This window comes from Bos taurus, chromosome 3, assembly GCF_002263795.3.
Source record: "Bos taurus isolate L1 Dominette 01449 registration number 42190680 breed Hereford chromosome 3, ARS-UCD2.0, whole genome shotgun sequence".
Taxonomy (NCBI): Eukaryota; Metazoa; Chordata; class Mammalia; order Artiodactyla; family Bovidae; genus Bos; species Bos taurus.
Window position 1 is genome coordinate 10525413 of NC_037330.1, and position 20949 is coordinate 10546361.

Genomic DNA, 20949 nt, shown 5'->3' on the forward strand with positions numbered 1-20949 from the left:
GAGTCTTCTCAACCCAGGAATCGAACCCAGGCAGATTCTGTACCATCTGAGACACCAGGGAAGCCCATCTGTTATGACATGTATGCATCTAACATGGACATGGGTTCTAACAGATCTAGACAGACAGATGCGCACACACATGGGGATTAGGACTACGCTGAGGAATAAGCCTCAGAGAGATGACTCCTGGAAAGTGGCTTTAGAATTATCTTGCTAGGTTCCCTGAGCTAAGTAAGGTCCTCCAGGACGCTTCTCTCCTCCACTCCTCCCCCACCACCACCCTGATCTCTAAGCAAAGCCGACAGGAAGACAGAAGGCATATAGAAGGCAGAGAGGAATGCTGGACAGGCCAGGCAGAGAGGAGTCATGCTCTCAGTTCATCTTCACTCTTCTCTGTTTTTCTCACTGCAGCAGCATCTCTTCTTCCTTTACTAGCTAAGCCATCTCTTCTAGCTTTTTTTTTTTTTTTTTTTGAAGATTTAGCTGCTCTCCTCAAATTCTGGTCCCCTTGCTCTTGCCCTTTGAGATGGCAGTAACCCCACACCTCAAGAGAACATCTGTGTGCCCCGAGGATGTTTGTACATCATTCACTTTCTCTCCAAGCCAGCCAGAGAAGCAGACGCTGACAGCAAAGTCTGGTGTGAAATGTCTCTCTCTCTCTCCATTCTCCTCCTTCTCCTTTACGTCCCCAGACAAAATAAGAAACCACCAGCTTCATAAAATAAAAACAGCGTAGACTTTAATTCAGGTTGACAGGTGGGCAGAGAGCTAGGATTTGCCTCCAAAGGTGTCCAGATGAGAAGTCTGTGTTGTAGGCAGAGGCAGGGAGGGTGGGGAGGTGTGAGTGGCCTGGTAGCAGACCCAGGCAAGGAGCAGGGGTGTAGCCACGCAGTGCAATATTGCCAGGGCTTCTGCCACATCCAGCAGCATGTCCAGGGCCTGCTGGGCTGGACATGTTGACACCACTATGGCCTTGGACCTCACTAGGGAGTCCAATCCCAGAGTCATGCCCTGAGGCCACCAGAAAATGAACCAGACCCACAGGACATCAACCCATGGGCACGGTGCCCTGCCCAGCACCGTCTTCAGCCCCTTGGTTCCCAACAAACCCAGTGGCAACAAGACAAATATGGCAAAGCAGGCTGCAGCGTGTATGTACCGCAATGTTTCCCACTCCCCGCTAAAGGTCACGGTGCAGAGTCCTTGGGAAGTGTCACTGCCCAGCACGACTGGCAGTGACAGGAGGGCAGCCACTCCCCAAAGTCCCACAGTGACCCCCAGCCTGAGGCCTGGGACTTGGCCTGCACCCAGCTGGGGGCCCAGGCAGGCATGGTACCCTATTAGCAGAGCTTGAGCAAAGGCTGAGCCATAGGCGACCAAGTGAGCCAGGTGGCACAGGGAGGTGATGAGAGCCCCACTGAGGCCCCGTGCCAGGATGGGCACCACGATGCTGAAGAGGGCACTGCCCACGGCCAGTTGCACCAGGGTAGACCTGTCCTGGTAGAGCTGCCAGCGGAACAAAGGTCTGAGAAGCGCATAGAGGATGGTCCCACTAGCCAGGATGCCCAGGATGCTGACAAGGATGAAGAAGGGCAGTGAGGAGTAGTTGAGCAGTGAGCAGGAGTGGCAGGGTGCAGCTGCTTCCACGTCGGTCTCATTATAGTCTGGATAGTAGTCCTCCGGAAAGTCAATCAAAAAGTCCTCTTTAATGGCCAACTTGGTGGAGTTGTCATCAGCCACCTGGAGGACATCCCCAAAGAGACAATCAGAGCATCCAGCTATCCCTCTGAAGGGGATCCTGGGAGCCGAGGGCAGGAGGTAGGGAGAGAAGGGCAGCGGGAAAGTGGGGGCTGCAAGATCTGGGTGCAGGGGAGAGGGTGGGAGAGGACAAGACTGAGCAACTCAGGAGGAGCCAAGAGTCATAGGAAAGCAAGGGACGGGGAGTGGACAGGCCTGGGAGAGAGGAGCAGGTCTGGATGAAACTGACAGAGACAAATGAGGAGGCAAAGAATGGGGGACCCTGGACACGGGGAGAAGAAGGGGACAAGGAAAACGAGGGAAGAGACAATAGATGACAGAAGGAGCGAGGTATAAGACCCAAGGGGCAGACAGAAGGGGTGGTAGGAGGCAGAGAGGGAGGGGCTGTGGGCTCAGCCCCACACTCACCGGGTAAAGACAGTTCCCCATGATGCTGCTGGGTGCAGGGCGGGCAGAGAGATGGGCTGGGGTAGTTCTGTCAGTGGCTGTGGTTCCAAGATAAGCGCCAGGGACTAATGAAGGCATCAGCCCTGGGCAGGGCCATGGGGTGGGCAGGGCATTCAGGAAGTGTTTACCCCACGCCCACTGCCTGTCTGAGCCCCAGGACCACTTACGGCACTGACCCCAGGGGCTTCCTGTTTTGAGACTGGAGTCCGCTGGTGAGGACCCACACTCCGGAAAGGAAAAAGGTGGGGACCATGTTTTTCTGAAGGTGGAAAGGGAGGCTGAGAAGCCAGGGGGCTTTCCAGCACAAAGGGATTCTCCAAGCACAAGGAAGGAAGAGGGGGCCAGAGGTGAAGTGTGAGATGGTGGTAAGAGATGTGCTGGGAAATTGGAGGGAAAGGGCAGCTGATGGCTCTCACTGTTTCTCCATCCCCTTGAACTTGATCCAAGGAAAGATAGTTCAAAAGTGACGTGTTTGTGGGAGGGGGTGTTAGTGGTGCTTGTTGGCTGGATCCATGTGATGCCAGCAACCTGAGAGGTATGTGTTTGGGTGGGGGCTCCTTGTGTATCATTCATGGTGTAGGAATGTACTTATCTTTATGCATGGCTGTGTGTTGTGTATCATATCTGAGTGCCAGGTTTTGGGCTGAGTGCTAGGTGTCTGGGCGTGTGTGCTACTCTCTGGGTCTGGGTGTTTTGGTGTGACAGGAAGGAAGGCTAGGGGGCAGTTGTAGAGGTTGTATAATGAAGCTGCTTCAGGGGGCAATTGGGCATTTGCCCAGCCACCTATGGGCACAGTAAATGCGTCTTCCATACCAAGCGGAACACATGATGTGACAAGTTAAAGCAGGCTCTGGGGGACAATGGGATAGCATAGTTTAAAATGGGACTGTTGCCTATGGGGCAATCTCTATTCACATTTCTGTTGGGGGATATAAAAGTCCTGGAAATGCGACATTGTCCTGGCATCTTAGCAAGATGTAAAGTGTCTTGTGGTGGGGAGAGCGGTTTCTTGCCAGCATCCTGCAGGAGGATGCCCCTAAATGGACATTTCTGCCCTCTGGTGAGCCGTCCCCTCACCACCCCAATTTTCACATGACTTCTGCTCTTTTGTCCCCCCACCCGCTCCTACCTTGCGTTTTATTTCCTCACTGGGGGACGCTTAGTCTGGACACAGGGAAGGGTGACTCATAGAGCATCCGAGTTGGAACGATACAGAGGGTTAGTTAGGTGAAACTACTTCGTTTGTCCAAGGCGCTGGGTGTCATAGCGCTAATTCTGCCAAGTCCTCCTCCCCACTCACTCAGGGGCGGTTGGAGGTGGAAGCAGAGGCGCAGAGGAATGGTCACCTTGCCGGGATGGTCTCCTTTTTCCTGGGACACTAGGTTCAGCTTCAGGTTCAACATGAAGGGGATTGAAAAGGGAGTTTGGGGGTCTGTTGAAGCGATCCTGGGATGGTGTCGGAGGTCTCCTTTTTATCCAGCACGGCCTGGCAGAGGACACTGGGGAGCAGTCAGGTACCCCACCCAACACTGGAATGTAAGGACCTGGCCAAAGGGCACGAAGGAACGCTCTTCTCTCCCACAGAAGAGTTCTGTCGTTTCCATACAAGACGCCCTGGAGAGAGTGGCCTGGCAAGGCACACACCACCCCTGGAGGCAGCAGGTTTCAGAACAGCCCTTACACACACGCATCCCAACAGGATCAAGAGTGGCAAGAAGGAGGCAGCCCAAGGACACGGATAATCCAGATATATTGAGGGTGGCCCCTCTGAGATCAGCACAGGAGAGTTAGAAAGATTATAAAGATACACGGTGCCTCCCTGCTCCCTGCCCCGCCCCCCACCCCCAGACAGACACACACAGCACAACGGCCCGTTTCCCCCCGCCCCCCGGTACAAATATGGCTTCTGTGTAATATGGACAGAGTGGTTCAGCTCAAAGAGGAAGAGTCATTTTCCCAAAAGCGGGTGCTGGGAGGCAGGGAGCCCACAGGCCTGGGGCCCTAGGCTGCCTTGCTGCTGTAAGAGGAGGGGGCCCAGGGCCCTAACCAGCGGCTGGAAGATTCACGACAGTATTACCTGAACTGAAGGGGGTGGGCAGACCTGCTGGCTGCAGCTGCCTCCACTTTGCACGCCCCTGGGTTGCCAGGACAGCAGGACATGCTGGAGGAGGGTGAGAGGGGTGCCAAGGGGCACCCTGGGTCTGAGGTGGGGCGGCCGGTGGGCGAGGAGGGCGCATGGCCTCGTTTCCATGGCAACCGGCTTGGCCACAAGGAAGACAGAAAATCAAAAGCAGGGATGGAATGGAGATGGGAAGGAGACAGGCGGTTTTGCTCCTAGCCCTCAACGCACCGGGTACAGACTATGGGGACAAGAAGTGACAGCGGTCATTCCAGGGTCAGTGCCAGCGGGAGGCCTGAGGGATGCATAGCAAAGGCTTTGGCACTGACTCCGTGGCTCCGAGAAGGGGAAACAGAGGCAGAGGTTGAACGCCCTGTGTTTCAGGGAGAGATGAGATGGATGACTGAGCAAAAACACACCCTGGGACTGTTTTCTCCATAACAGATGGGTGCTGGGATTGGCATGGAAATACCAGGAAGGAGCGACATCCCAGGTGAGGTACGCAGCCTGCCTAGGGACTGTCAGCTCCCACAGCCCTCCTCCGCATGCCCCGCAGCCCCCCACCTGCCCAGGAGCCCCTCTGCCTCTCACTCACATACACATGTGCACAGACACACGGACACACACAGACACACACATTACTACTCCCTTCGTTTGGGCAGGAAACAGCTCAGTGCAGTGAAGCTCCTTTTAGTATTTTTGTTGTTCTGTCTGCCTGGCTGCTGAGGGAGGGAGGGAGGGCTTGGGGAACAGGAGGGGGCAGAGGGCAGCACAAGCCAGGGAGGCGAAGTTGCTGAGCAGTGCCTAAGACAAGTGGTTGCCGTGCAACAGTCCAGGGCTCCATCGAGAGAGAGTCAGGGGCCCCCGGGCGGGGAAGCAGATGCAGTTAAGGGCCCAGAGCAGCGCCTCCCCCACAGCTGCTAGAGCAAGGAGGGGCCGCCTTGCTCTGCTATCCCCCAAGGGTGGTTCCACGGAAAAGGGCCTGGCTTCATTCACCATAGGGGCCTGGTGGTGGGGCGAGGGGCCAGAGAGGGCCATCTCTGCCATCCTTTCTCTCCAAATCTGCCCTTCCTGCAGGGACCTGCATCCTCCCACGTGGGGAAGCCCTGGGCCCCCACGTGGCTGCATGCCACCTGAAGGTCACATCTCCTGGGGTGCCCCCATTCACTCCTTTCCTGTTAGGGTGGGGGAGGGGCATCAGGTGGTACCTTCTCTGTGCAGAGCTCAAGGTGGGCGACTTACAGAGGAAAAGCCACCTCCGTGCCTCCTGCTCACAACCTCCCCAACCCCAGAGAAATCCAGGAAGAGGCTCTCATGATGGAGGGCTGGTGAGAGCCCCCCACCAAACTGACCCAGCTCCTTCCTGCTCTAACCCTTTCCTCATCCTCCTCCTAACACTCCAGGTTTTCTGTTTGTGTGTTTTTTTTTTTTTGCTTTCCTCACCCCAGGACCCGTGCCCCTCCAGCCTGGAAACGGATTTGATTTGGGATTGTTACAAAAATAATAATAACCCAAACGCAGAGAAGCCACGGAAAGGGCTGAGGGCAACCCTCCCTCCCCACCCGCCCTCCCCATTCCAAACCGAGTACAAAACCGCACCCAAAGCAGACATTCTGTACAGGGGGGTGGGGGAGGGGCTGGGGAGCAAGCGGGAGGGGCGGCCCTGGGGTCGCTCTGTACAAGTCCAGGTTGGTGATGGCCCCAGACGTCCCCATGAGGTCCCTGGGGGGCGCCCCTAGATGAAATATTCCTTCTTGTCGTCCCCGCCCGACTGCCCGCCTTCTGCATTGATGATGGCTGTGTCCGCATCTGGGGCATCGTCGGAGCCTTTTGCCTCGTGTGTCAGGTAGGTTCCTGGGGAGAGAGAAGAGGCTCCTTCTTTCAGGAGCAGTTTCCGAATCTCGGAGGCCCCCCTGTCCACTTTCCCACCCACTCACCCACACCTTGCTTCTGTAACTTTTCTCCTACCTAGAGCTTTCTTCTTCCCCACCTGCCCTAATTAGCATCTTGCTGCTGCTATCTCTCACCTAAACACACTACTAAGAATTGATGAAGCCTGCTCTTAGTCTCATCTATAACACAGGCCAAAAAAAAAAAAAAAAGTGTGTGTATGTGTGTGTATATGTGTGCGTGTATGTGTATATACACACGTGTGTGCTCATATCGTGGTAACAGGGAAGCTGCATTGTCGGCTCCATGACAGCGCTGCTGAGATCTGGCTAGCATCTGACCAGTCCACAGAGTCAGGCTGCTGGCCAGGGATTTCCCTGGGTGTTCAGTGGTTAAGATTCTGTGTTCCCAACACAGGGGGCCTGGGTTCAATCCCTGGTCAGGGAACTAGATCCTATATACCACAGCTAAAAAGATTTCATGTGCTGCAATGCAACTAAGACCCAGGCGGCTAGCTTACAAGAAATAACAGAGGGCTAAATCTAAGAGGAAGGCATATGAGGAGAGGGGAGGAAGAGACGGCAGAGATACAAGCTGTTGCTGCTGCTGCTAAGTCACTTCAGTCGTGCCCGACTCTGTACGACACCATAGACGGCAGCCCACCAGGCTCCCCCGTCCCCGGGATTCTCCAGGCAAGAACCCTGGTGTGGGTTGCCATTTCCTTCTCCAATGCATGAAAGTGAAAAGTGACAGTGAAGTCGCTCAGTCGTGTCCGACTCTTAGGGATCCCATGGACTGCAGCCCACCAGGCTCCTCCATTCATGGAATTTTCCAGGCAAGAGTACTGGAGTGGGGTGCCATTGCCTTCTCCGAGAGATACAGAGAGGAGAGAAAAGGAAAGGGATGGTATGGGGTTAAGGGGTGAGGAGCTCAAAGGACAAAAAACACGAGGCTGAACCAAAAGGAGCAAAGTGCAGGAAGAAACAGGAGGGATATGCAGAATTCCAGCAGTTCTGTCTGGAAGCAGCCCGGGAAGCAGAGAAGCATGGGAGCAGCAGCTGACTGAGTGGGAAGGTCTGACTTTACTTGGATGATCACCAAGTGATCAGGCTTGACTATGTGGCTGGCGGTGCTCAGTTATCACAGGTTGGCTGTGTTCTTTCCTCCCACCAACGCTCCAAGGGTTTCGGACACTCTAGCTCACTGAGACTCCGAAGGCCCTTCCTTCAGCCCGCTCCTACCCTGCCTGCCCCTGATGATCTCCCTGTCCACTCTCAAGTCCTCCTGATGCTCCTTCGTGCCTCTGACCTTTGTGTCGGATCAAGTAGTGACCGAGGAAGATGAGCAGGATGAGCAGCAAGAAGACGATGAAAGCCACGATCCCTCCAATGATGGCGTGGTAGGTGCTGGAGGACGAGGGCACTGGGCTGGGGTCTGGGGGGAGACGGGAGCACACAGTCAGATCTGGGAAGAGCCTGTGCCTTACCGCGTGTCTGACCAGGCCATGGAGCATCTTACACCACAGAGAGAACAGAGCAGCAGCATCCAGCAAAAGGGACATGTTTCACTTTACACCTAGTTTCTTACACAGTACCTGAAACATAGTACATGTTTTGAAAAATGTATTCAAGAATAAATAGATATATGCTCACATTTAACCTTCTGAGTTCGTGAACCTGAAGCCTGACCTTGGTCCAAGATCAACACTTTGATCTCTACATCATTTCCCATCTTCTCTCTCTCTGTCAGTGTCTTTCTTTGAATTTCTGGGTTATCAGGATATTCTTTCCCTATCCCCCATACCCTCTTACCTCCTGTCTGCTTGGTATTCTGAGCTGGCTTTTCTAGGGGGCCTTCTCAACCTAATCACGCATTGTCCTGATTTCATATTGGAAAGGAACAGTGAAAAAAATGTTAGAGACAGGAATAGGCACGTGGACTGTGGATAGACGGTGGACTGTGATTCCCTGTATAAAGAAAAGTGTTCCTTCTTGTCAGGGAGTTTAGAGTTCCAGCAAGACCCAATCTTCCTCTCATCAGAAAGGTCTGGGGTTCCATCTTCACTTCCCCACCATCCAAAGGTTTGTCGGAAGGACAAAGACTGAACTTCTTCCTCCCAGTTCTGATGGTCTCTGTCATCAGATATAGAGAATCTGTCTTCCACAGCAGTGTCTCCAGAGGACAGATTCCCAAGCACAGGCTTGGCCAGGCATGCCGAGGAGAGCCACAGTCACAGTCAGAGCCCCACAGGTCTGAGGAGGCCGTGTGCACGCCTGGGAAACAGTTCTGATGCGTCCAAAATTATACGAGCTCTAGTTAAGGCTCTCTCACCCATGGGAGAGCTATTATTATTATTATTATTATTTTTATAGATTCACTTTGGGTCTTGATGCCTCATTGACTTCTCGTACATTTTCCCTCTCCTGCCTTATGTCTCCTCTGGCTTGACTGGGCCAGCTTTTTAGCTCCTTGCCTGTCTCCACCTTATTTGGGGGAAAAAAAAAAAAAATTATGCTCTGGTTTTTATGCTCTGCTTGGGAGGGAGGGAGAAAATGGTCCCTGTGGCCCTATGATAGGAGGAGTGGGTGTGATGGTTCAAACTGGAGGAAACACAGTGAGATTATCCACTGTTCCTTTCCCCTACCTCCAAGAGAATGTGAGATATAATCTGTATTAAAAATCAATTCTAGATAATTATCCCAAAGACTGTAAGAATGAAAATTCCCTAGGAAAGCCTAGGTTGGCACGGCGAAAATGACCTCTGAGTTCATCAATTACAGGTTGGTGTCTCTAGGTATAACTCCCATTTAATTTCACTCCAGGTAATTGGAAGTCAACCCCGGTTTGGAGTTCTCCCTGGAGGCAGATGCAGTAACTAACTCTACCACCAGGCGTCAGCACTGGAAGCAGATCAGTCAGAGAGGACTGGGCTTCTAGCACAGAGTGGCGGGATCAGCAAGAGACCAACCGCAGGGGCACAGGAACTTTCCTTCTCTGCCAATGGTCATCAGAGTTGGTCTGGAGAGATCTGGGGGCAGACACAGAACCTCGGTGCATTGTCCTTGCTCCCGGCACCCTACAATAGCTTTGTTTGTTGTGTCGAGGCAGCTCCTGCATTGCTGAGGTTTGCCCCTGGAGTCCCAAGACCTCTGGTTTCATATCCCTGGGAGGCCTGATTGCTATCTCCACACTGCTTTAATGGACATTTCATGTAAGGGAGTCTCTGATGTTCCCCTGACAACACATTTCCCCTAGTGTGAGGAAACCCTGATTCTAGCGGGACTCAGTGTTACTACGTGCTGCATGCTCCGTTGCTTCAGTCGTGTCCGACTCTTTGCGACCCTAAGGATGGTAGCCCGCCAGGCTCCTCTGTCTATGGGATTCTCTAGACAAGAACCCTGGAATGGGCAAGAATACTGGAGGCCATTTCCTCTTTTTTTGAACCCCCATCTCTTACACTTCCTGTATTGGCAGGGAGGTTCTTTACCACTAGCACCACCTGGGAAACCCCCATTGTTATTGGTGGGGGGGCTCTTCAAAAATACCCTTCATAAAGAGGCCTAGCCTGTCACTTTTCTTGAAGCTGGATTTTGTAGTCACACCTTTGGGAAGAAGTTCAGAGAAGGAACATCATCTAGTCTCTCCAGACGATATGGCATCTGAGAAAAAGATTCTAACTATCTCTCCGCATAGTACAAATTTATCTCTGTTTTCTGCATGGATTCTCTATAGCATGTCAAAGATCCTCAGAAAAGGAGATGGCAGTAGCAGCATGCATTCTGTATTAGTCACAGAAGTGACTCTGAGGATAGCCCTGCTGCAAAGGCAGATGCCTCTACACGCACACATGAGTGACTCTGGGGGCTGGGCACACAATTCTTATTCTTGTTGCCAGGTGAGTGCAAAGATTGAAGGATGGTATCACTGGGGTCATCGCTGCTAAACAAAGGCAGATCAAAGTCCAGCATCCCATCGATTTTTCCTTATTCCACATCCAAGAGTGGACCCGGAGCCTGAGTCCTCGGGCCCTCCAGTGGTGGACTGTTGCCCTCCTAGTCCACTCCCAGCCACGGTCTGGGGAGGCTATCAGGAGACGGAAAGATCAGAGGACCAGAAGGCAGAGGAGAGGAGAAGGGGTCTGCTGGACGAGAGCTATGGAGGGCTCACCGTTCACGTTGAGGGTGTAGTAAGCCTTGTAGCTGCCCATGTTACTGGTGGCCGTGCAGCCGTAGGTGCCACTGTCGCTCTTGTTGAGGAAGGGGAAGATCAGGGCGCTCTCCTGGGCCATCTTCAGCGGTGGCACGCTGCCCTCCTTCTCCCACACGTACTGCTGGGGGCTGTGGAGGCAGAGAAATCCGGAGTGTTCAGGAAAGAGCAGGGCAGGGAGCTAAAGGAGGAGAAAACAAAACTGCAAACAGGGAAGTCAAGGACAGCGTGATGGGGGCTTGAGCAGTTGAAGGGGCCAGAGACACTGAGCTGCTCAGGGGGATGGGGAGGTGACCCTTTGAGGCCCAGCCTGGGGACAAGGGAGACTGCCGAGCTTGTATCTAACTGTGGCTTGGTTCCTTACGGGAACTTCAGGGGCTCAGTCGGGGACCGGCCCCTGCCCACTTCTGCTGCTTTGCAGGAGAAACAGAAGATGGGCCTTGTTTGATAGTGTCAAGGAAAACGAGAGGCTCAGATAGCACGAAGGAGACAGGAAGACTTGAGGTGAAGTCTTCACGTGCAGAGGTGTGTTAAAGTCCAGGAAACGGATCCTCTTACACGGGATTGCCACGTCCCTCACAGTGGAGCAACAGCTTTTGGCCCTCGCGAGGATGTGGAGGGTCTGGCCTTATCTTCGCTGTCGGTGTGTCTGCAGAGAAGGAAATGGTGTCAACGTGAAACTCCCATGCCATTTAGACTGCCTCCATCTCAAAACCATTCAGTTATGCATGTCAGCATCCACCTCTAAAGGCCTAGGAGCCCAAGAGGCTGTGCATCCAAGGCCACCCTACCCCTACCTCTGTGAGCAAAGACCACTACTGCCATTGGATGTACAAAAACCCTGGAGAAGTAGGGTCATGTCTGTCCTTAGTAGGGACCCAAGGGATGTCTTAACAGAGAGCTGAGCAGGGGAATCACGGGATCACCTGTGCCTAGCACATAAATGGGACTTAATACATATTTTTGACAGAAAAAATGAATTTGATCACTGATTGAGCTCACAGTCTCTCCATCCTCTCTGCAAGGCAGTTTAAACAGGAAGCACTGCTGTAACGCAAAGCATCATTTTTTGGGGGCCAGTCCAAAAATGAAGCGAGAGCTTGGAAAGAGCAAGAGATGGGGGTCATATTTTGGCTACAAAAAGGCACTGACACAGTATAGAATGGCTCTGGGAAGGAATAATGGCAGCTGCCACCAATGCCGAAGGGCTGCTTAGGAGGCTGGGTCCAGATGGCCGCACAGAACAATACAACCAGATGCCGGTTTAGAACAACAGATAAAGAGGCCGAGCTCCCCCTAAGGATAGAGCCAACCTTAACAACCGGTTAATGAAAGTGTTTCAGTCCAATCAAACGGGACAAAGAGAATCAGGCCAGGTGAGAGAATGGGTGCTCCGGGGCCCCGCAGCCAGAGAAACCTCCAGTGTGGTGCCTGGAGTATAGCATTTGTTGACTGACTGCTGATCACATGGAAGCCAAAAGGGTCCCTGGAGAGTGACTGCCAGATGGTCTGGTACCTAACAGAGAAGTCTTTGGGACTCAGACACGAGAGGGCCTTCTTCAGCTCTGGCCAGGGGCCAGGACAAGAAGCTCAAGGTCAGGGGCTTTACACTCAGAACTACTAATCAGAGGAACAACTTAGAGCAATATAGACCTTTGAAGTTTGCAAAGTTCTTCTTATGAAAATTCACTGAAGTAGACAGGGGCCACTCTGAGATTAAATGCTTTGGTGACAGTGACATAGCTAGTCAGCAGTCACCGCACTCACAGCTAGTCACCGCAGCTGGGGTCCAGGCTGTCTGCTTCCAGATGAGAATCTGCTAAATGGACAGTGACGCTGCCCCAAACCTCACATTCAAGTGTCAGCAATGGGTCTGGCAATTGATTAAAATAGCAGTGGTGTTAGGTCTGGATCTTCCATAAGAAAGAGGTGAAGGGTCTGAGTTCTTTGAGAAAAGTACCTAGTCTTTAGAAAAGTTAGGACAAGAAATACATTATTTTGTAACTCATTATCTTCTGCCTTTGTACTTTATTTTTTTTCCCCTTGATTTTTCTACTCAGAAAAGTTCTTTTTGAAAATTGCTAAATTTCCCATCTGTTTTCAAGGCAGATTCCATAAAGGGATGAGGATCTTAGAAAGGTTGGGAGTAGAGATTGTGACAGTGGCCATTTCAGGTCAGAATCCCTAAAATCATAGAGCTGGGGCAGATGGGGGGAATACTGGGAAAAATCTATGACTAATTATGCCAGAAAGAGTGGTTTTCCTACCATCTCTTTTCTTGAACTCATAGTATGTTAGACCAAGAGGAAGCCTTTGTGATCCATGTCCATCTTCTCATTTACCAAATAAAGAACCAAGCTCAATGGGTTAAGCTCCCTAACATCACTCGGCTAGGAAGTGGTGGAGGGGCAGATGAGAATCTGTGTCTCCTGACTCCTGATTTGCTACAGTTACTGCTATAATTTACAATTTAGATGCATAACACTGGCCTAACCCAGGAGATGGTATATTTACCTATTGGGCCAAATCCCTCCAGCTACTGCTTTCTGTAAATAAAGTCTTATTGGAACACAGCTATGTTCACTATTTACATATGATCTATGGCTATTTTCCTGCAGCAACAACAGAGTTAATTAGTTGAGACAGAGGCCACATGGCCCTCGAAACCTAAAATGTTGACCATTGCTGGAAAAAGTTTGCTGACTGTTGGCCTACCACTGGCACATCTTGTCTTATTTTTTCCCCCTATTTACTTATCTGTGCCTGGTTCTTCATATACAGTCACCCACTCTTTTCTTTTCTCTGTGCATATGTGCTAAGTCACTCCAGTCATGTCTGACTCTGTGCGACCCTATGGACTGTAGCCGGCCAGGCTTTTCAGTCCATGGAAACCCCATGGAGTGGGTTGCCTCCTCCAGGGGATCTTCCCAACCCAGGGATTGAACCCACGTCTCTTAAGTCTTCTGCACTGGCAGGTGGGTTCTTTGCCACCAGCGCCACCCGGGGAAGCCCTTTCTTTTCCCTACTTCCCATCTTATACCAGATCCTCTTCACCCACAAGCCCATGACATACATAAAACTTCTATGCGTTGAGCAGTGGATCTGTCAGCTCCCTTTAGAGATTCATGGTTCACAGAGCACACGATGTCTGCGCCATCATCCTCCCGGGTGACCTGGAAGGTGACTGAGCTGCTGACGGTGAAGGTTTTGCCATTGGGATCTTCCTGTATTCGGGTAGATTCCCCTAGAGAGCAGAAACAGACACATGCACACACACACATAGACACAGAGTGGGCCCTACCATGCAGGGATTGTGTGGGCCCCACCATAGACATACAGATGGTGCATCTCGACTTAGACAGACTTAGGAAGTTGTGAAATGGATATGTACACACAGGGAGGATGGAGGCCCCAACACACACACACACATTCGAACACAAGTGTACACAGAGTATCTATCATTCCCTTCTCTTCTTCTACACCGTGGCTTATGTGCACACATACAGACAGACAGACATGTACCCCTCTCTCCCTCTCTCCTCCCTGCTGCCCCAGCACCACCTCCGCCTATTGCCCCCAAGGCAGGAGGAACTTACCATGGAGCTCTTGGTCACCCTTCCTCCAGGTGAGCTGGGCTGCAGGTTTGCTCCCAGAAGACTGACAGCTTAAGGTGGTTTTATCCTTTTCCCGTAATGATGACTTGTAGCCACTGATTATAGGCTTCTGTGGGATTCCTGCCACGAACAGGGGGTGGCCAGGATAGGAAGGAGAGGCACCCTCAGCTCTCCCTGCTGGGATGGACTCTCAGAGGGTTAGGATATCTGGGTTCTATTTTGGTTCCTGATGGGTAGAAGGCTAGAGAAATAATCTTCCTCTTTGATCTACTTCCTGAGGACCAGGAGGAAAGGCCACCCCAGAGGGAAAAGATACAGTGGTGGGAGATTTACTGTACCTGAGATGATACATGACCCAATGCACTAAAGCACAACTGGGTGGCCACAGACATAGTGTGAGGCTCAGGGAAGCAAAGAAGGAAATTGAAACGTGGGGTCAAGATGAGAGCATGCAGACAATGAGGGTGCTTGTCTTGGAAATCAAAATCATACACTGAACATATTTCTCAGGTTTGTGTCACATCACACAGTTTTCGGAGGTAAGTGGAATAGACACTAGCATCCTTTTGTTACAAGTTAGGAAATTCAGGCTCAAAGGGCGTTAAAGATTTGTCCCAGAGCAAACAGTAAGTAAAGGAGAAAAGATGAGAATTACACTCAGCACACTTTGCATTTCATTACATTGCAATATTAATACAGGCTGAACTTTCCCAACATGCCTGGAGACTTGCTTGGCTCTAGGCTGCTTTAGAGGCCCACCCAGGGAGATCTGTTTGCAAGGAAGCACGCCGTGGAGACATCGGGGTTTGGGAGCCTCACCGAGCACGGTGACGAGGGACTTGGCAGTTCTCACGGGCATAGTGAAGATGGAGCAAGTGTATTCGCCCTCATCGGCCAGGGCCACGTTGCTGATGCTGATGCTGAGCTCATGGGGTGTAGACTTAACCAGCTGAATCCGATTATCTCGAAGGGCTGGGGGAAATCGTGAGAATTGGAAGCAAGACTTTTACTGGCACTTTTCATCTTTATCTTCCAATCCCAGGCCAGTTTTTTTTGTTTTTTTTTCTGAGAAAGGGTCTAGCATGGTTTGGGGCAGGGGAAAAAAACAAAACAAAACAAAACTGCTCCTGAGTTTGAGCAGTCTTTAGGATATTCAGTCCCTTTCCTAGGCCCTTGGGCTCAGTAGCCTCAGAGATACTCAGAAAAGTAGATTGGATGTGTGGGCTACCTTGGGGCAACACTGTCATCAGCTGTCTCTCCAGGCTCCTTTGGGGTGCCCTTTAGTTTGGGCAGGACCCTATAGGACCATGCATGACCTGGGTCAGAGCCACGATAATGAAGTTTCTCTGGAACCAGTGGAGGAGCCCATGGCCTGTTGATTCCCCAAATAGCTTCCCTTCATGTTTCTCAGCCTCTGGACTGCAGGGACATCTCCTCTCAGCTCTGCAGCCCCGTTCCTTAGCCCATGGGAGGGAGATAACTCATAGGACGCTACCTCTCTTCTCCCCAAAGTAGAGAGTCTGCTGGGCAGGGTTAGACCACTGTAGGGATGAGTCCTCATGGTCTTTCACTTGGCACTTCAGCACCACGGTGCCACCAGCCACCACTGTCTCATCAGATGTCCAGGGCTGACTGTCTGCAGGAGTAGAAGAGGGTTAGTTTCCAGACACAGTGCTGACCCCTCCACCAATTTCTGGGCTAAAGTCCACCTCATCTAATTATGACCATCCAAGGCCCACATCTCTGTATTCTTTTTGACACATCACGGGGGAAGGAATAGGGGTGAGGGTGGGGGTAGGGGAAGACAGACCTTATTTCCTCTTGCTTTGAATGCACAGAAAAACAGTCACTTGTTGAATATTTGCTGAATGAACTGACAGGGCCACAAACATGGAGAGGAATAAAGGCACTCAAAATCTACACATATCATTCCACATGTGTCTTTTCTGATAGAGTGCTACCATTCACCTTTGAAAACACACATACAAATCTGTCATTCTCTTTTACCTTCCTGCCACCACCTAAATAGGAGAGCAGGAACAGGAGAAGCAATTGTAACTAATAATCCCCAAACTAAAGGTGAAGAAAAGGCCAAGTCGGCCCTTGGGTTACACATTCATTTACACAAGAGGTAGCTGATAAAACTGCAAAATAAACAAACAAAAAAGATTAAAAAAAAAAAAAACAAAACAGGAACATTTGGACACAGACTTCTCAATTCCTCCAACAATAACTTCCCTTTAGTCATCAGCTCCCTTAACATATTCCTCTCGGTATCAGTGCTACCCACTTCCCAAATCAACATACAAACCCAACTCACCATCCTGATGTTATTTTAAAGAATGGATTAAAGCTTTCCCTTTAATGATGGAGGGACATGGTTTCTAATCCCTCTCTCCTTAGTCAAGTTAAACAAAAGAAGATAATAAGATAATATACGGATGAGGCCTTTGAATCCAAATATACCTTCCAATCAGTTCGAGCTATGAGCCCCTCAGCCTGTGTGACACTTCCTTCCTTCACCCAATATTGTCCCATGTGCTCCCCAGCATGGACTGATTCCCAATATTGATTCCCTCATCTTCAGGAATGACTTCCTAGGACCCAATAGCTCTGACCTTCCAGCTCTGATTTCTGAAACATCCACACAATTTCTTCTATCCTGCTAAGTTATTTAACTAGCAATGTCATCTCTGATTCAGAAACAAAGAAACATACTTCCTACACTCCCTAATTGAGCAATTAAAAAAAATCCCCACACTCCCTATGGCACCAACCTTATCCCTACTTTATCTGCTTTCTCCTATCTTTCTTGGTCCCCAGAGTTGCATTTTCAAGGAATATTCAATGAGCACTCCTGGCACAGAGGGGGCCCTGAGGAGTGAAGTGGCACCTGCCAGCGTTGACACCAAGCACCAACAGCTCTGGGTGGCTGTCTCCAGAAGGGAGCCCAAAGCCTGGCTGGCAGTTTTAGCATTTAGAATCATAAAAATTAGGACGGACAGGGATCTTATGGTATCCAATCCCCTCATTTTACAGATGGAGACAATGAGGCAATGTAGGTGAAGTGATTGCTTCAGATCATGCCGCTGATCGATGGTTCCAGTTAGGACTAGAATCCTCCTGACTCGCAAGGCAGTGCTCTTTTCTCTGGAATGCTCCTCAGGTAATCGCCTAACTTGAGAACTAAAACTACAACTCTGATATTAGCGAGCCAGAGACTGAGTGGGCTGAATAAATGTGGAAGTGACATATTCCTTAAATATTTCAACGGAAGGGTTGGAAAGTCTTTCATTTACTGCTCACCATATAGTGATTTTTGACTAGTAATCCCATTGTCCCTTTCCTTTTGAAGAGTTCTACCTCAATCGTGTCCTTCCAGAACCTCTTTATTCTGCATAATACACTCCTCCCAGAATCATTTGATTTTTGGAAAAAGGTGTAGGGGAAACAGAGGTCTCTGTACTGGAGTGAGGGAAGGAAGAGTAGGTGCCAGAGAAGTTGGTGGTGTAGAACTAAGTACTAAAATGTCAGATGGAGAGGAGGAAGAGTTGTGTGGTAATGAGGGGAGTGAGCACACGGGGTGGAAGCAACATGAGTGAGAGATGATAATGGCTGAGGGAACTGAGGGACATTGAGATGAGGGGGCCTGGATTCTCACCTTGACTGGCCAGCATGTCAGGGCTGCTCCAGACTGTGGAGCTGATGGCCTCGTCGAGTGGAGCCAGAGCTCCCAGCTCCAAATTCTGCTCTTGCCAGTAGCCTGGGGAGAGAGTCTCCATCAAGGATGAGCCCTACATGTAAGCTGCTATAGTTTGAGATCTGTACTTTCGTCGCTGGGGATGGGGGAGAGGACTGGCCCCTATGAAAAGCACGTTCACCAGGGTACCTAAGAGAAGGTGGTCTTCTCACAAAGGGGAGAAATTAACTAGAGTCTTGAGAAAGGAAGTGAAGTCCTTGTTTGAAAGGGTGAATTAAGGAGGATGCTAAGCTTTAGCAGTCAATCATATAAGGTTAGAACCAACAGTGAGCTTAGAGATCGTCGGGTCCAGTTCTTCCAGTTCACAGAAGAAGACAATGAGGCCCACAAGGGTTAGAAGTGAGTTGGTGAAGGTCATACAGAAACATGGAAGATAACAAAGACCCTTCATTTCTGATCTAGGATTCTTTCTGCTACACCATATTCTCTACTAAAACAATGGCAGGTTTAATAATTAGAAAATTCCATTTAATCCTTTAAATAAACGACTTAAATAAGCATATTGGTATTATCATTTCTACCTCACAGAGAGGAGACAGAATGACGTGACTTGCCCAAGGTCCTACAAACAGAAGAACCAAGACTAGAAATTAAATGCCTGCTTCCAAAGCCCAAGCTCTGTTTCAAGGTAAAACCCTCAGCACTGAAGACAAGAGACCACAGTTGGCGCTGCAAGTTGCCCCACGCCTTCCCAGATTGTTACCTTCTATCCAGAGTTTAGATTCTCAAGTTCTCCTCCGCCCTCAGTCCCACCCACCACTTTATATCACTGACTCTGCTCCCTCATCTGGCACAACACACGCCCAAGGCCTGAGTCACGGCTCTCTTCCTAAACCCTTTTGTGAAGTAGTGTACAGTGTCCGTGGCCTATTCCCCCAACTCAACCTGAGAGGCAGAGGGACAAAGAAATCAAGTCGCAGAATCTTTCCAGGATCGCCCGTCGGAAGTAGCCAATCACGTACGCAAAACTCCGTGACGTCATCGGCTGCTGAGCAGAGTGCGGAGCTGCTCCTTGTCCCGGGGCCGGAGTCCCGGCAGAACTTCGCCAATCGTCACCTCCTCGCGCCGGCTCCGGAGCCAGCGGAGGTGGGGGTTGGGAGAGGAAAGGACGAGAAGAGGGTGGTGGGACCAAGGAAGATGGGTGGGGGTGGGGTGGGGAGGGTACGGGGTGGCATGGGTGGCAGGCCAAAAAGAGAAGTGGGAAATGGGCTTAGGGTCCACGAGAAGAAAGGGAACGAGGGAGAGATCTGCCGAATCAAAGGGAAAGGAGGGTGAGGGCCCGGAGGGCGTGGGGGAGGGGAGAAGGGAGACAGATGGGGGAAGGGAGAGGGTGTTAGAAGGCGTCCTAGCCTCCGGAGAGGGCTCTAAAGACAGCTTCGGAGACGCCGTTGCTCTTCAGTCTTTCTCAGACATCCTGCAGGAGTTTGGAGACTTGACTCTACTCCGGAAAAGGAGAAGCACTGATGCCCAAATGGGGAGAGGGGTACAACAGAGAAAAAAGTATCTGTAGCAGGTAGAAGTCGACAGGAGAGGGGACAAGGAAAGTGCTGACGAGGAGAGGCAGAAAAGATGAGGATGGGAGAAAGGCGGCCAGGATGAGGTCGCCGAGGGTGCTCAGAGCCTCACCCTGGGGTCCAGGCTCTCACCCTGCTGTCTTCTGTGGACCTCAAGCATGGAGGCAACTGGAAGTTGGTGAGTGTTTCATGGTATTTTCCAAGTAGTCTGTTTGTGGGTCCTTCAGTGGGAACCCAGATTGGTTGTGCTAAAGCTTGGCATGGTGCAGGGACAAGGAAAGCCAGAGAGGGGTCAGTGCTCAACCCCACAGTATTGGTACCCAGTATACAAAGTAAGCACTAAACAGACCTTTGCAATGGAGAAAATAGCCTTCTCTTACTTTGGCATAAAGACTTTGAGTTTTCAGAGTGGACTTCCAACCATGAATTCATGTCAAAACAACCTTGAGAGAGAGGCCGCCAGATAGGGTCTCTTTCTAGAGGTCTGAAGAGGCTCAGTGACCCACCTACAGGCACACAAATAGGGCCCCTTTCAAGGGTCCTCTGTCTCCTGCTGGTTGGTGCTCTTAAAGCTTTTTCAGCAGCTTCTCTTTCTTACAACGTTTCAGCCCACTGTATTGCAATTTTCTTTAGTTATCAGCCTCCTTATCTAAACTTTGAGTTGGTAAAGAGGGCAAGAGCCTTCCCTTTTTCATCTTTGTGTCTTCAGTACTTAGCCTATCATGGGCCCTCAGTACATTTAATTGCCTCTAGTAATTCATTCAGTCACAATTGGCACTCTGCTATGTCCATTCTCACTCAGGCAGAGCATGTCTTCTGTCCAAACAGCATGGATTTAGTCTTCATTCTATTGCTCCTTATTTCATTTGTGCTGTTTTCGGCCTTCTCCTCCGTTGCTTTTTTCCTTGCTTACATTACATTCATCCCTTTCCTCTTCCTGCATTTTGCTGGCATTTTTTTTTTTTTTTTTCCTGCATAGGATGAATAAGTGAAACGATGATGTTGGTCATTCAAACCAGACTGAATTGTTTAGTTGAGGGGTCTGATAACTAAACAAATAATCTCTAATAAATGGTATGTTGGGGATATGCTTGATATATTGTCTCTGTAGGTTTATAAGGAACTCAGTCTGGTTTGCTATGTTTTAAGAAACTGATTAAGAAATAGCTCTTTTTTTTTTTCCTGCGAGGGGTGATATTTTCCCCTTTAATTCTCCAAAGTACTTATGATCCCCTGTCTCCTCTTGAGAATTGTCTGTTAATATGCCTGAAAGTTTTCTTGCTGTTTTTATAAAACTGTACACCTGTAATGATAAATTCTGAATAGCCACTCTCCTGGGAGCAGATGAGTGATTATATAATGTTATTCATAGAAACATGGATAAGTGGCAGAAATTATAACCTGGATTGTGAAAGCCTTGTTCTTTGGATTTAGATCTTGCCAATCGTTTATGACATCAGCATAAATTCCCTCAATGGGTTCAGTCTGGAAAGAACTTAAGAGAGTGCTCTGAAAAGGTGGCATGCACTTTGAAGTGGAAATAGTGACAGTTCTCTTCAGGCAGGGTCACTGGAAGGAAATGTAGACTTTGAGACCATAAGCCCATTAGAAAGGGGAGGCCCAGGTTACTCACGTAGAAAA

The 20949-nt window shown here is 50.3% G+C and overlaps 2 protein-coding genes and 1 long non-coding RNA gene across 5 annotated transcripts in view; 1 reads left to right on the forward strand and 2 right to left on the reverse strand.

The window, feature by feature from the left end:
• Positions 1 to 717: 717 nt before the first annotated feature.
• Positions 718 to 20949, reverse strand: part of CADM3 (cell adhesion molecule 3) — a 36012-nt gene continuing 15780 nt past the window's right edge. The window contains exons 2-10 of one of the 2 annotated variants that reach the window (XM_005203516.5): positions 17696 to 17797; positions 15530 to 15670; positions 14854 to 15006; positions 14017 to 14154; positions 13494 to 13664; positions 10979 to 11069; positions 10382 to 10551; positions 7523 to 7648; positions 718 to 6178 (exon numbers count right to left, since the gene is read on the reverse strand). In XM_005203516.5, coding sequence (XP_005203573.1) covers positions 6060 to 6178; positions 7523 to 7648; positions 10382 to 10551; positions 10979 to 11069; positions 13494 to 13664; positions 14017 to 14154; positions 14854 to 15006; positions 15530 to 15670; positions 17696 to 17797 — 1211 coding nt within the window. In that variant the 3' untranslated portion in view covers positions 718 to 6059. 2 annotated transcript variants of the gene reach the window in all.
• On the reverse strand, positions 769 to 2208 carry ACKR1 (atypical chemokine receptor 1). The gene is given in 2 exon segments (NM_001015634.1): positions 769 to 1740; positions 2167 to 2208. Coding segments are annotated over 2 exon segments (993 nt in total). The 5' UTR covers positions 2188 to 2208.
• The window catches only part of LOC101903951 (uncharacterized), a 101925-nt gene continuing 98741 nt past the window's right edge, over positions 17766 to 20949 (forward strand). For both annotated transcript variants that reach the window (XR_001495611.3, XR_009493836.1), the window contains exon 1: positions 17766 to 19486. This is a non-coding gene — a long non-coding RNA (uncharacterized lncRNA). The remainder of the gene's footprint in view (positions 19487 to 20949) is intronic.